Here is a 15372-nt window from a genome sequence, read left to right as displayed (position 1 = left end):
AGACACAAAATCAACATACAGAAATCAATTGTGTTCCTTTACACTAATGATGACTCATCTGAAAAAGAAAGAAAACCATCCCATTCACAATAGCATCAAAAACAATAAAATGCATAAGAATAAATATACTCAAGGAAATAAAAGATCTGTATAATGAAAACTATAAAACTTTGCTAAAAGAAATTAAAGAAGACACAAATAGAAAGACATCCCATGTTCATGGATCGGAAGAATTAATATTGTAAGAATTGCCAAACTATTTAAAGCCATCTACAGATTCAAAGCAATCACCATCAAAATACCAAAGGCATTCTTCACAGAAACATAGGAAACAATCTGAAAATTTGTGTGGAACCACAGAAGACCCCAAATAGCCAATGTAATACTGAGAAAAAAAGAACAAAGGCAGAGGTATCATGCTTCCGAATTTCAAACTATACTACAAAGCCACAGTAATAAACACAGTAGGCACTGGCACAAAAATAGGCATATCTACTAATGGAACAGAATGGAGAGCCCAGAATTAACCCCTGCCATATATGGTCAACTAATATTTGACCAGGAAGCCAAGAATACCTAGTGGGTAAAAGGTAGTCTCCTCAACAAATGATGCTGGGAATACTAGAAAAATATATGTAGAACAATGAGGGGCACCGAGGTGGCTCAGTCAGTTAAGTGTCAGCCTCTTGATTTCAGTTCAGTTCATGATCTCGCAGTTCATGAGATGGAGCGCCCACATCAGGCTTAGAATGTTCTCTCTCCCCTCCCTGTCCGTCCACATACTTGCTCTCTCTCTCTCTCAAAATAAATAAATAAACTTAAAAAGGTGTTAAAAACATATAGAACAATGAAATTGGACCTCTATCTCACACCATAAAAAAAATGAACTCACCATGTATCAAAGACTTAAACATAAGACCTAATACAATAAAACTCCTAAAAGAAAATATATAGAAGAAGCTTGTTGATATTGCTCTTGGCATTAATTTTTTTTAACATGATACCAAGAGCATAAACAATAAAAGAAAATTCAACAAATGGGATTACATCAAACTCAAAAGTTTCTTTACAGAAAAAACAAACAAACAAACAAACAAAAAACAAAAACCCAGCCAAATAAAAAGACAACCTATAGAATGGGAGAAAATTTCTGCAAACCATATATCAGATAAGGAGTTAATATTCAAAATATGTAAAGAAGTAAATCAACTCAATAACAGAAAAAAATACAATTAAAAACTGGGAAGAAAAACTAATAGACAGTTCTCCAAAATGTACATCAAAATGGTCAGATACCTGAAAAGATATGCAACATCACTAATCACCAGGGAAATGCAAATCAAAACCACAGTGAGATATCACCTCACACGTGTTAGAATGGCTACAGCCAAGAAGACAAGAGACAACAGATTCTGGCAAAGATGCAGTCAAAAGGGAATATTTATACATTGCTTGTGGAGTGTAAGTTGGACTCAACACTATAGAAAACAATATGGAGGTTCTTCAAAAAATTAAAGAACAGATTTACCATACAGTCCAATTCTACTTCTGGATATATACCCAAAGGAAATCAAAATGTGATTTCAATCAGATAATCTGCTCTCCCATGTTTATCACAGCATTATTCATAATAGTCAAGATAGGGAAACAACCCAAATGCCCATCAATGGATAAAAAAAGATGTGGTCCATATACACAGTGGGATATTATTCAGTCATTAAAAACAAAGCTATTCTCCCATTTGAGACAACATGGATAGACTGGGAGCACATTATGCTACGTGAGATAAGTCAGAAAGAGAAAGACAAGTGCTGTATGATGTCACTTATATATGGGATCTAAAAATGTTAAGCCTACAAAAACCAGAGAGTAAAATGTTGCCAAAGGATGGGTGTGTGTGTGTGGGGGTGGGGGTGGTGGAATAAAAGTGATGGTGGTTAAAGGTACAAACTTTTAAGGAATAGTCAATAAGCTGTAGAAATCTAAGGTATAATACAAGGAATATAACAGTAAAATTGTACTATAATTATGTGATATGCTAAATGTCACTATATAGAGATATTATATAAATGTTTCAAAGTAACACATTATATACTTTAAATTTACAATGCTACACATAGAATTTATTCAATAAAAATAAGTTATAAAATAAAATACACTCCCATGTCTGATGTTCGAATTTTATAGCCAAAATCTCCTACTGCCCACTACATGCTTCTCTAGGTATTCTCTGGCCCCATGTAATGCCCTATGGCTGGTACTTTCTCCTGGACCTCCTACTACTGATCATTTTTACCTGTTTTGGCTCAACCTCTTTGAAATGATACTTGATCTTCCAACTGAGATTTGACTCATGGTGGTATTTCTATCTATCTCCCAACATATATCTCACTGAGACAACAAGCACTACCTATTGCATACAAACTAAACTCCAGTTTGCTCTGGTAGGCCTTCTCTGATTTCATCGTATATTCAGTGCTTTGTATAGTAACCAAAATTACTTACACGTTGCACAGTCAACTGGGGTACCATCTTACTAATAGTAGGACATCATTCTTTCCTCTGATTCAACACATTCACTGATAAAAAGCCAACATTTTTGTGGGGTTTTTGGTCACAGCAGCACATAGAGCTATGAACCAGAGGCTTCAATGACTCGTAGACATTTTACCCAGGTGAACCTCAAGTCCACCCTGTTGCCTCACCTGCTTTGACATTTTCTGACAAGCTTTGTGCTCCATGTCTACTAAAATGGAAGATAATTGATCTCATATGCAAAGCTGGCATTGTCTTGCATTTTATCCTAACTAAAATTTACTAATTTTTTTTAAAAAGAAATCTCTCTGGCTCTTCCTGATAGCTTGGCATCTCACACCATAGAAGTTTGTTGTCCTCCTCATGCATGGGGAATCTCTCCAAATTTTCTTGTTAAACCCACTGGGTGAGACTAGCTCCATCTTTGGCTTTTGGTAATTCAACGCCTTTCTCTTCTTCATCCAGAGGATCAAGCATTTATGTGTTTTCTGCTTCCAAGAAGTTCCCACCCATGGTCCTTCAGTCACTATATTCCCTACTTCCCACACTGTTCCTGATTTCATGGCAACCCAGCTTTAAAAGTAGCTTTTTACTTGGGGTTGTGACCAAAAATAAGGATGCTTTATCTAGGTGTTTCCTGTGAGCTTATGTACCTCCTTCAAAGCACACTAGTAAACTAATTAGCCATGTTTCCCTTCCTAATCTGGTTAGCTTTAAGTGATAATGACCTTGTTAATGTATTATAAGCCATCCAAAGTATTCAGTTAGATTTTTTGATAAGAGACAACAATTATGAACTTGTCCGGGAAATGAAAGTGATCAAAATTTGATGGAGGTTAAAGTTGGAAAGAAGGAAAAAATAGGAGAATAAAGTTTGTTAAAACAGCATTTTAAAGTCCTGCCTTTAAAGAGTTAGAAAGCACATTAACATATTAAAGCCCCTGTGGAGCCCAATGGTGCAGAAACTTTGGTATTTTTGTTATGGTGTTTCTCAAACTTATGTGGTCATAAAGTCCCTTTTCGATTTTTATTTCATTTTTTTAAAGTTGTGAAGGGATATGCTGTACAACAGACGTGGAGAAAAGATACCTAATATGGTCTCCAAAGTCCTCTGCTCTCCTAACCTTCTATGAATCCCTAGCATTGGAACTCCTCACATGTCCAGGAGGAGGTCCAGGCATAAAGGTGGGAGGGAAGCTGTGTCCAGTGAGTTGAGGATTAGGAGGATAAAGAAGGGAGAGATGATTCAATTCAGAGGTAGGAATAAATAATTTAAGGAATTCTGGGATCATTTTGGAAAAATGAAAAAATCCATAAGGTCAAGGAAAAGGAGAGACACAGGACAGAGAGATTGAGATGGTGCTAGCCACTGGCTTCCAGGCATAGTGTGGCAGGCAGTGACCTCGTTTTCTTCTTCCCCCTCCTTCTTAGGAATGGTCAAACCAATGGCTCCTCTGTCCAGGCTTAAACAGCTTTCCTAGAGATTCCTGAAGCTACCTAACCAAGCCCAGTGAACAATAAGAGAACTAGATGTTGGCAAATAGAACACATACACTCAAGGCAAAAAGAATGGAATTACAGATGAAAACAACCAAATTTTGGAAAAGCAGAAGGACAGCTGTGTACACAGCAGACCCAAAAAGCTGACATAGGAGATAAACCTTGAGGAAAGCTGATCTGCCCCCAAAGAATCCCAGAAAGGCTCAGAAATTTGATTAGCAGGCACCCTATTGAAATGGAAGATAAATATGGAACTATAAACAAGGAGCTTTATAGAAGTTCTATTTAAGAAACCATGATGTCAATGTTATAGAAAAGGGAATCTATATAATTCTCAACCTTTGTTCATTAAAATATCACATTATCACTTATGTCAAAGAAACATGAATGCCATCAAAACTGAACTCAATCTTTTTCTGACTTGGAGACAGACTGTGTCTGCTCAGATCCAGGAATATATTATTTTGGTGACCTTGGGCAAACAGAACTTGGCAGTGGTAAGAATGGATAGGAAATGTTTAATACCAGCTGACAGGCTTCCTTATAACCTGCCAAAAGGGCTTATGAGAAGATTCTCTCTCCATCATTCACTTTTTCAAAGCCCACTTTCTTTTTTTTTTTAATATGAAATTTATTGTCAGATTGGTTTCCATACAACACCCAGTGGTCATCCCAACAAATGCCCTCCTCAATACCCATCACCCACCCTCCCCTCCCTGCCACCCCTCATCAACCTTCAGTTTGTTCTCAGTTTTTAAGAGTCTCTTATGCTTTGGCTCCCTCCCTCTCTAACCTTTTTTTCCTTCCCCTCTGCCGCGGTCTTCTGTTAAGTTTCTCAGGATCCACATAAGAGTGAAAACATATGGTACCTGTCTTTCTTTGTAGGACTTATTTCACTTAGCGTAACACTCTCCAGTTCCATCCACGTTGCTACAAAAGGCTCTATTTCATTCTTTCTCATTGCCATGTAGTATTCCATTGTGTATATAAACCACAATTTCTTTATCCATTCATCAGTTGATGGACATTTAGTCTCTTTCCATAATTTGTCAAAGCCCACTTTCTATATCACTTCCTAACTTGCATCAACACCTTCTTCATTATCAACATCCTAAGACTTTATTGTGTGAGAATCAAGTGACTTTTATGACATCAAATGGCATACTAATATAAATGATCATATTTATTACCGTTACAGTCACTTAATTCAGCACAAGATTTTGAGTTGCAAAAGCAACATTTTGTGTTAGAGAGAGATGCCTTTTATAAAAAATATTAATTAAATCTTCAAGGAGGCTCCATATGGTTTTGTCAGACTCTTCGATAGCATTATATTATTAAATCGTGATATCTGTGACCAGCTCTGTACATTGCTCTGCTCTGTTCTTTATAAGAGGACCCCACATTGCTTAGACTTTAAGTTAAAAGGGGATGACATTTGTAGAACACTCCCTGTGTAAGATCATTCACAAACCAATTTTAGAAGAATGTCAATAAATGCTTCTTGATATTTGTTTTACAATTCAAAAATAATACAAAATTATAGCCCCAGATTGCTTTCACTATTCTGGTAGAAATTACGAGATTTACCCTCCGGAAAAGAGAAGCCTCCGGAAACCACGGGAAGAAGAAATACTGAGAAAATAAGGGGAATAAAAAAAGAAAGTCTGCCTTTGCCTTCAGCTCCCTTTCACATTTGACTCGTTTCACCCTTTGAGAATCCTGTCTGAGGAATCTGAATCGTCCACAAGTAACAAACTGAAAGACACTGACAGTCATGAATTCCCTGACAAAATGTCCTTTATGATGAAACCAAACAGTCCATAAATTCCACTCAGGCACACAGAGCCTCTAGTCAGGATTTGTTTTGGGGGGTTTTATGTGTGTTTCTTTGTACACATTTTCAATATGAAGTGAATATTTAAGGAAATCCTCTAGGACAAAGGACAGAGACCAAAACAAACCAAAAGATAAAAGGATGTTGACAAAAATAGAGACAAGGTAGAGAGGAGAAATTTTCAAAAAATTATTGCTAATATTCTGAGAGATATGAGATAATAAATAATAACACAAAAATAACATGGTGGAAAAAAGAGGCATTTTCAGAGAATAGAGGTTTGGAAGATAAATCTCTCAAAAAGTAGATGAAAAGTAAGAGAAGGAAAATGGGATAAAAAGATTAGAAAATTAATAACTCAGTCCAGGAGGACCAATCTTTAAGAAGTTACAGTTTCAAAGACAAAAGAATAAACAAACAAATATAATAGAAGGAGTGCGTGGGCAGAAAGAATAGCAATAAAAAAGGAAAGAGAAGGGGACAGAGAACTTTTTTCTCTTTAATTTCCAAGTACCTAGACTTGTAAGACATGAGTTTCCAGACAGAAAAGGCCTATAAATTTCCCAGCAAAATGGATAAGTAAGACCAGGCCCAATATAAGTCATCACCTCATTCGGGACCACTGAAGATTCACAGGAGATAATAAAAATCCCCCCCCCCCAAAGAGAAAAACAACACCAGCTTGGATGTAAAGGCAAAGAAATCAGAAAAGAAATGATGTCTCACTATGTGTCCTGGAAGTCAGAACATGGAGCCATGTCCTCAAACCCTGGCATAGAAATTTTCTTCTAACCTAGAATACTACGTGGATAAGTAGAAGGGTAGAAAATAAGATATTGCTGGATGTGAGGACTTAACCATTCATCTCCTAAATACTCCTTAGCAGATAGCTACTGGAAGAGGGGCAGTGAACTGAGGACACTAATTTAGGATCTAGGAACTGGGGGATCAGAAAAAAAAAAATGAAGGAATTCCCAGGACAATGGTGACAAATAAACCCAGGATGGTCAGAGAGCAAGGGGTTGAGACTGAAATCATAGGGAGGCTCCAGGCAAAAGGTGGCCAAGAACACATGCTTGACAACATACAGACTATGTTTTCAATATCAAAGGTGAGCTCTCTTTTTGACAAAGGGGTGAATATGAGTGATAGGTGTATAGATAACTAAGTAAGCAAGCAAACAAAACAATAATGTTTAAGTCCAGGTTGGGGGGAAATCTTACACAAAAGGAGATAATAGTGTTTACTAAGTTATGATACTGATACCAATCTAGTCAAAATTAATGATGACACATTAGCAGGATGTTGGGGAAAGAAAGTGTCTGCACCAGAGAGAAAGAAATAAATGGAGAGAAAGAGTGGCTGGTGATGGAAGGCAAATCCTCATTTCCATCATGCAAAATCAGTAGATACTTTTCAGTAAGAATCTACTGAATATCCAGTAAGATACCTGTTTTGTTTAGAGAAATGGAGGTGATTCCTAAAAAGAAAGATCTAAAAATACTGAATGCGTTTGGTTTGGGGAAGGAGAAATTGAGGTGGCAGGGGGTGGGGGGTGGGGGTGGGCATGCAGGGTACTTTTCTCTAAAATTTCTTAAGCTATTAGAATTTTTCATCTCTGTGCTATAACTTTAACACAAATAAGTATCAAATAAAATAAAAATTAGTAGTACTTTTGCTTTCAGCCTGTTGTACAAATGCATTAAACAATCTGGTTTCAATCTTGAAAAACAAAAATTGTTACTAGTGGCTTTGGCATGTTCTCTTTGGGCTGGGGGAGTGGTGAAGATTGTTTGGAAGACCAGTCACTTTCTGTTTTTAGCAAGAAAACAGCCATACAGATAGATTGGTTAAGTACCTTCTGTTGGAAGTTTTTAAAACATATCATTTCTGAAATTTTATTGTCTCTTGTAAAGTCCAAAGTCAGACTAAATGTATGCCGACAATTTGATATGCATTAGCATTTTCCAGTTCATTTATCAAAGCTGTTCTAAATGAAGTTAAAAGCACAGCCTACTTTCCAGTGTAAAAGAGATCATTAGCCTCCAAAGAGTAAATTTAAAAAAGACAGAGAGAGAGAGAGACAGGCACACACATACACAGAAGAGGAAAGAAAAAGAAAAATGTAAGAAAACTATTTATGCAATAATAGTTTGCTTATATTACTGCCTGTGCCCAGGAAATGAGGAACAGAGTATTTTTAATGTACTTAATTCAAACACGCAATCATCTTCACACTAACTGCAAAAGTGTATTTAGCTTACCATAAAGACCATTCAACTTTTCCTTAGAATCAACTGAGTTTAATATTTTGTTGAATTCTTAGGCAGTTTATTCTTTTTATTTTGGTGTGTTGTTATTTTTACCAAAAAAAAAAAAGTGTGAATGTTTAGTTACTTGATCTTATTTTCTATCTTCTCCAAAACATGCAGGGCTTCCAAGACTTCCTATTTGTCACGTGTTCCGATCACCCTAAGGAAAAACTGGGAGAGCCTGCTATAGGTGCTTAAATTACAGCTATAGCTGGATTGTGTTTAGGATTTAACATGGTACACGAAAATAGAGAAGACCTTTAAAATAGACTAACGGATTTTTGAATCCAGTAAGATAATTAGAAACTACTTCAGCTAATTTCTTCATTTTATGCATCAGGAATCTTAAGGAACAGAGAAGCTACCAGGTATCTTGCCAAAGAGGCTGGCCAAATTTCACACTCCAAGCAACTGGGTTGGGTCAAACTGTTCAGACATTCCAGAGCCCTTCATCGAATCAAGTTTGAAGAAAATCTTTCTAAATGAGAGAGTGGCCAAGTGAACAGGGTAATTTGCCACGTTGTGGTTAGAGCAATTAACTTTTTCATCCAGGTTTGAGGGTTCTAAGATCTAAGAGCCTCAGGACTTCTTGGATGCATGCTTTTTCAGATGTTTGCTGAGTACCCATGGTGACTACGGTTGCTTTGCAAATATGTTGCTTTCTTTTTAATTCTCAAGATGAAAGGGATCATACCTGTTGTTCCAGAGGTAAAGATATAAACGTGAGTAGACCTAAGGCTTGAGGCAACATGGTGGCTGCGTGCCACAGGCTTGTCAGATGCCGTCCTCAGTTTTTCTTTGAGTGAAATCACGCCTCGTGGAACAGAATCACTCATTGCCCAAACACTGATACCTTCTGGGATTCTCGGCAGGATTTCTTCTATAGTTCCAAGCAAATCTAAAAACCAAAGGTTTAGAAATAGATAAATAAACCATAAATCTCAAGTGATTAACCTGTGTTTTCTTTTCTCTGTTGAAACAGGGATAAAATGTAAATAGAACACGGACTTCCTTTTCATTAGGATAACTATATGATTCTGATTCAACTGGACCAATTGAAAGGGAAATCTGGTTATCACCTGACTTAATAAATTCAAATAGGCTGATTCAAATTGAACTTCACAGACACCATTATTCAGATTATGGTTTTTTCCAATATTTAAGTGGAACTCTTTTTATATCCTGCTTTAAATCTACACTCAGGATACTAAACATTTTCCGTGAAATACATCTTAGTGGCTCATTATACCCAAAAAAACCATCTGTCTGTCACTGTTTAATTCTACTATTCTGCAATACATCCAGGAGACTCCCCTGACTCTTCTGGTATCATAAGATCATTATGGTTTAGAGACACTTTTGGAGTCAAAAGTTAAGGAAATCAGAGATGTCCTTTTCTCTGGATCAGGATAATGGAAAGTCAGCTTGGGGTCGCCTGGGTGGCTTAGTTCAGCATCCGACTTCGGCTCAGGTCGTGACGTCATGGTTCACGAGTTCAAGCGCTGCATCATGTTCACTGCTGTCAGCCTGTCAGTGCTGAGTCTACTCTGGATCCTCTGTCCCCCTTTCTCTCTGCCCCTCTCTTGTTTGCACTCTCCCTCTCAAAAAAATAAACTTTTTTTTTTCTAAAGTGAAAGTCTTTGAAAGCAAAAGGAGGAAATGAATGTCTTCCAGAAAAGGTAGTAAGATCCTCAGTTCCCAGCAAGGTGCAACAATGGCAAGTAGGAGCAGGTTGATGACCCCAGCACCCTCCATCAGCAGCAATGGAATCCAAGGCTCAGCTAGAACCAAGGTCAGGCGAAAAGGGAGGCAGGGGAGTAGAAAGAAAATCCTGAAACACTGGTGTCTTCAAGCCTGAAGATCTTGAGAGTCTCATAAGACAAAGAATCTGGGTTGCAATAAAGGTTTCAGAAAGGAGAAAGGGACACCTCTCTCAAGAAGCATCTTCCATACAGATCACAACAAAGCACCTGGAGAGGAGAGGCTATGTTACATTAATTTGGGAGACTGAACTAAATCTTCTTAATTTGGTCATTAATGTAGAAGAAAATGTAATCTGCTCATGGGGAGAGGTGGGGAGAGAAAAGCAAGACAGAAGGTGGGCATGAGTCCCTGAGGAGGAAATACTTATTAAGTATTATTACTTAATTAATACTTATTAAGGTACCCAGCACACTGTAGGATATAAGGGTGGGGGGAGGCATCTTGTTCCTGGAGAGTCTTTGCATAAGCCAGTGAAGAGGCCTTCTTTTTTTTTTTCCAGGGAAGAGACACAGCTATTTACGTATTTTAAACCCTTTTAAAATTTGACACTTCCCTACTTTAATATAGATCTCTAACAGTGAAGTTTGACTTTTACATTCCACAAAGGTGCTCCGATTTTAGTTTGGTATTCCTATAAAGTGTCCTAATTGTCGAAGATATAAGTGATTTCTGAGGGCTACATTATTTATCTTAAAATCTACATTATTGTATTGGAGATATAAAACACTAATACCCCACTACCCTGTAGAGTTAATGTGAGAAACGCCAAAGATTACCAACAACCACCAGAAGCTAGGAAGAGTCAAGGGAAGATTTTTTGCTTAGATCCGTTAGAGGGAACATGGCCCTGCAGACACTTTTATTTTGGACTTCTAGCACCAGAGATGTGAGGGAATAAATTCCTATTGTTTTAAGCAACCTGGTTTGTGATATATTACTTCAGCAGCCCCAGGAAATTAAGACACCAAGGTCACAAGCTAGTGAACAGAACTGTTATTCTTTTTTTAAATAATTAATTAATTTTTAAATTTACATCCAAGTTAGTTAGCATATGGTGCAACGATGATTTCAGGAGTGCATTCCTTAATGCCACTTACCCATTTAGCCCAACCCCCTCCCACAACGCCTCCAGCAACCTTCTGTTTGTTCTCCATATTTAAGAGTCTCTTCTGTTTTGTCCTCCTTCCTGTTTTTATATTATTTTTACTTCCCTTCCTTTATGTTCATCTGTTTCATACCTTAAATTCCTCATATGAGTGAAGTCATATGATATTTTCTTTCTCTGAGTGACTAATTTTCCTTAGCACAATATCCTCTAGTTCCATCCACGTAGTTGCAAATGGCAAGATGTCATTCTTTTTGATTGCCGACTAATACTCCAATGTGTGCGTGTGTGTGTGTATGTGTGTGTGTGTGTGTGTGTGTGTGTGTGTGTGTGTGTATACCACAAATTCTTTATCCATTCATCCGTCCATGGACATTTGGGCTCTTTTTATACTTTAGCTATTATCGATAGCGCCACTATAAACATTGCAGTGCATGTGCCCCTTTGAAACAGCATGCCCGTATCCCTTGGATAAATACCTAGTAGTGCAATTGCTGGGTCATAAAGTAGTTCTATTTTTAATTTTTTGAGGAACCTCCATACTGTTTTCCAGAGAGGCTGCACCAGTTTGCATTCCCACCAACAGTGCAAAAGAGATCTCTTTCTCATCATCCTCATCAATATCTGTGTTTGCCTGAGTTGTTAATGTGAGCCATTCTGACAGGTATGAGGTGGTATCTCATTGTGGTTTTGATTTGTATTTCCCTGATGATGAGTGATGTGGAGCATTTTTTCAAATGTCTGTTAGCCATCTGGATGTCTTCTTTGGAGAAGTGTCTATTCATGTCTTTTTGCTCATTTCTTCACTGAATTATTTGCTTTTTGGGTGTTGAGTTTGCTAAGTTCTTTATAGATTTTGGATACTAACCCTTTACCTAATACATCATTTGCAAATCTCTTCTCCCATTCAGTTGGTGGCCTTTTAGTTTTTCTGATTGTTTCCTTTGCTGTGCAGAATCGTTTTATCTTGATGAGGTCCCAACAGTTCATTTTTGCTTTTGTTTCCCTTGTCTCTGGAGATGTCTTGAGTAAGAAGTTGCTGCAGCCAGGCTCAAAGAGGTTTTTGCCTGCTTTCTCCTCTGTGATTTTGATGGCTTTCTGTCCTTCATTTAGGGCTTTCTGTCTTACATTTAGGTCCATCCATTTTGATTTACTTTTGTGTATGGTGTAAGAAAGGTTCATTTTTCTGCATATGTCCAGTTTTCCCAGCACCATTTGCTGAAGACAGTCTTTATTCCATTGAATATTCTTTCCTGCTTTGTCAGAGATTAGTTGGCCATATGTTTGTGGGTCCATTTCTGGGTTTCTTACTCTGTTCCATTGATCGGAGCACCTGTTTTTATGCCAGTACCATACTGTCTTGGTGATTACAGCTTTGTAACATATCTTCAAGTCCGGAATTGTGATGTCCCCAGCATCGGTTTTCTTTTTCAAGATTGCTTTGGCTATTCAGAGTCTTTTTCAGTTTCATACAAATTTTAGGGTTGTTTGTTCTAGCTCTGTGAAGAATGCTGGTGTTATTTTGATGGGGATTGCAATGAATATGTAGATTGCTTTGGGTAGTATCGACATTTTAACAAAGTTTGTTCTTCCAATCCAGGAGCATGGAATGTTTTTCCATTTCTTTGGGTCTTCAATTTCTTTCATAAGCTTTCTATAGGTTTCAGTGTATAGATTTTTGAACTCTTTGGTTGTGTTTATTCCTAGGTATTTTATGTTTTTTGGTGCAATTGTAAATGGGATCGATTCCTTGATTTCTCTTTCTTTTGATTCATTATTGGTGTATAAGAGTGCAACCGATTTCTGTGCATTCATTTTATACCCTGTGACTTTGCTGAATCCATGGATCAGTTCTAGCCGTTTTTGGTGGAATCTTTTGGGTGTTTCATATAGAGTATCATGTCATCTCTGATGAGTGAAAGTTTGACCTCCTCCTGGCTGATTTGGATGCCTTTTATTCCTTTGTGTTGTCTGATTGCTGAGGCTAACACTTCCAATACCATGTTGAGTAACAGTGGTGAGAGGGGACATCCCTGTAGTGTTCCTGACCTTAGGGAGAAAGCTCTCAGCTTTTTCCCAGTGAGGATGATATTATTGGTTGGTCTTTCATATACAGCTTTTATGATCTTGATGTATGATCCTTCCATCCATATTTTCTTGAGGGTTTTTATCAAGAAAGGATACTATATTTTGTCAAATGCTTTCTCTGCATCTACTGAGAGGATCATGTGGTTCTTATGCTTTCTTCTCTTGATGTGATGTATCACACTGATTGTTTTGCGGATATTGAACCAGTGCCCTGCATCCCAGATATAAATCCCACTTGGTCGGGGTGAATAATTCTTTTAATGTATTGTTGGATCCAGTTGGCTAGTATCTTGTTGAGGATTTTTGCATCCATGTTCATCAGGGAAACTGGTCTGTAATTCTCCTTTTTAGTGGGGTCTGGTTTTGGAATCAAGGTAATGCTGGCTTCATAGAATGAGTTTGGAAGTTTTCCTTACATTTCTATTTTTTGGAACAGCTTCAATAGAATAGGTGTTAACTCTTCTTTATATGTTTTGTAGAATTCCCCTGGAAAGCCATCCAGCCCTGGACTCTTGTTTTTGGGGAGATTTTTGACTACTAATTAGATTTCTTTGCTGATTATGGGTCTGTTCAAATTTTCTATTTCTTCCTGTTCCAATTTTGGTGGTTTATATGTTTCTAGGAATTTCCCCATTTCTTCCAGATTGCCCTATTGTTTGTATTTCTGCCATGTTGGTTGTGACCTCTCCTCTTTCATTCTTGCTTTTATTGATTTGGGTCCTTTCCTTTTTCTTTTGGATCAAACTGGCTAGGGGTTTAACAATTTTATTAATTCTTTCAAAGAATCAACTCCTGCTTTCATTGATCTGTTCTACTGGTTTTTTGGTTTCGATAACATTGATTTCTGCTCTACTCTTTAGTATTTTCTGTCTTCTGCTGGTTTGGGATTTTATTTGCTCTTCTTTTTCCAGCTCTTTAAGGTGTAATGTTAGGTTGTGTATCTGAGACCTTTCTTCTTTCTTTAGGAAGGCCTGGATTGCTGTATACTTCCCTCTTATAACTGCCTTTGCTACATCCCAGAGGTTTGGGCTGTGGTGTTATCATTTTCATTGGCTTCCATGTACTTTTTCATTTCCTCTTTAACTTCTTGGTTAGCCCATTCATTCTTTAGTAGGATGTTCTTTAGTCCCCAAGTATTTGTTACCTTTCCAAATTTTTTTCTTGTGGTTGATTTCGAGTTTCATAACATTGTGGTCTGAAAATATGCACAGTATGATCTCAATCCTTTTGTATTTGTTGAGGGCTTATATGTGTCCCAGTATTTGATCTATTTTGGAGAACATACCATGCACACTGGAGAAGACTGTATATTCTGCTGCTTTAGGATGGCATGTTCTGAATATATCTGTTAAGTCCATCTGGTCCAGTGTGTCATTCAAAGCCATTGTTTCCTTGTTGATTTTCTGTTTAGATGATCTGTCCTTTGTTGCTAGTGGGGTGTTGAATTCCTGTACTATTATGGTATTATTATCAATGAGTTTCTTTATGATTGTGATTAACTGATTTATATATTTGGGTGCTATCATGTTTGGAGCATAAATGTTCACAATTGTTAGATCTTCTTGGTGGATAGACCCCTTAATTATGATAGAATGCCCTTCTTCATCTCTTGTTACAGTCTTTATTTTAAAATCTAGATTGTCTAAGTTTGGCTACTCTGGCTTTCTTTTGGCGACAATTAGCATGATAGATGGTTCTCCACCCCCTTACTTTCAATATGAAGGTGTCTTTAGGTCTAAAATGGGTCTCTTGTAAAAAGCATAATGATGGATCTTGTTTTCTTATCTGTTACCCTATGTCTTTTGATTGGAGCATTTAGTCCATTGACCTTTAGAGTGGGTACTGAAGATATGAATTTATTGCCATTATGTTGCCTTTAGAATTGGAGTTACTGGTGGTGTTCTCTGGTCCTTTCTAGCCTTTGTTGCTTTTGGTCTTGTTTTGTTCTTTTTTCTTTTTTGTTTTCTCCGCTCAAAGAGTCCCCCTTAAAATTTCTTGGAGGGCTGGTTTTGTAGTCATGAACTCCTTTAATTTTTGTTTGTCTGGGAAGCTTTTTATCTCTCCTTATATTTTGAATGGCAGCCTTGCTGTATAAAGAATTCTTGGCTGCATATTTTTCTGATTCAGTTCATTGAATATATCCTGCCACTCCTTTCTGGCCTGCAAAGTTTCTGTGGATTGGTCCGCTTCAAAGTCTTATGGACTTTTTTTCCCTTGCTGCTTTCAAGATT

General features: G+C 37.4%; 1 protein-coding gene across 1 annotated transcript in view; it reads right to left on the bottom strand.

The window, feature by feature from the left end:
* Window positions 1-15372, bottom strand: part of SLC27A6 (solute carrier family 27 member 6) — a 74952-nt gene that overhangs the window by 46532 nt on the left and 13048 nt on the right. Inside the window, exon 2 of the mRNA XM_047871909.1 lies at window positions 8879-9082. Coding sequence (XP_047727865.1) covers window positions 8879-9082 — 204 coding nt within the window. The remainder of the gene's footprint in view (window positions 1-8878; window positions 9083-15372) is intronic.

The sequence above is a fragment of the Prionailurus viverrinus genome, chromosome A1, assembly GCF_022837055.1.
Source record: "Prionailurus viverrinus isolate Anna chromosome A1, UM_Priviv_1.0, whole genome shotgun sequence".
In the NCBI taxonomy this organism is placed as follows: Eukaryota; Metazoa; Chordata; class Mammalia; order Carnivora; family Felidae; genus Prionailurus; species Prionailurus viverrinus.
This window is presented reverse-complemented; position numbering and strand designations above follow the sequence as displayed.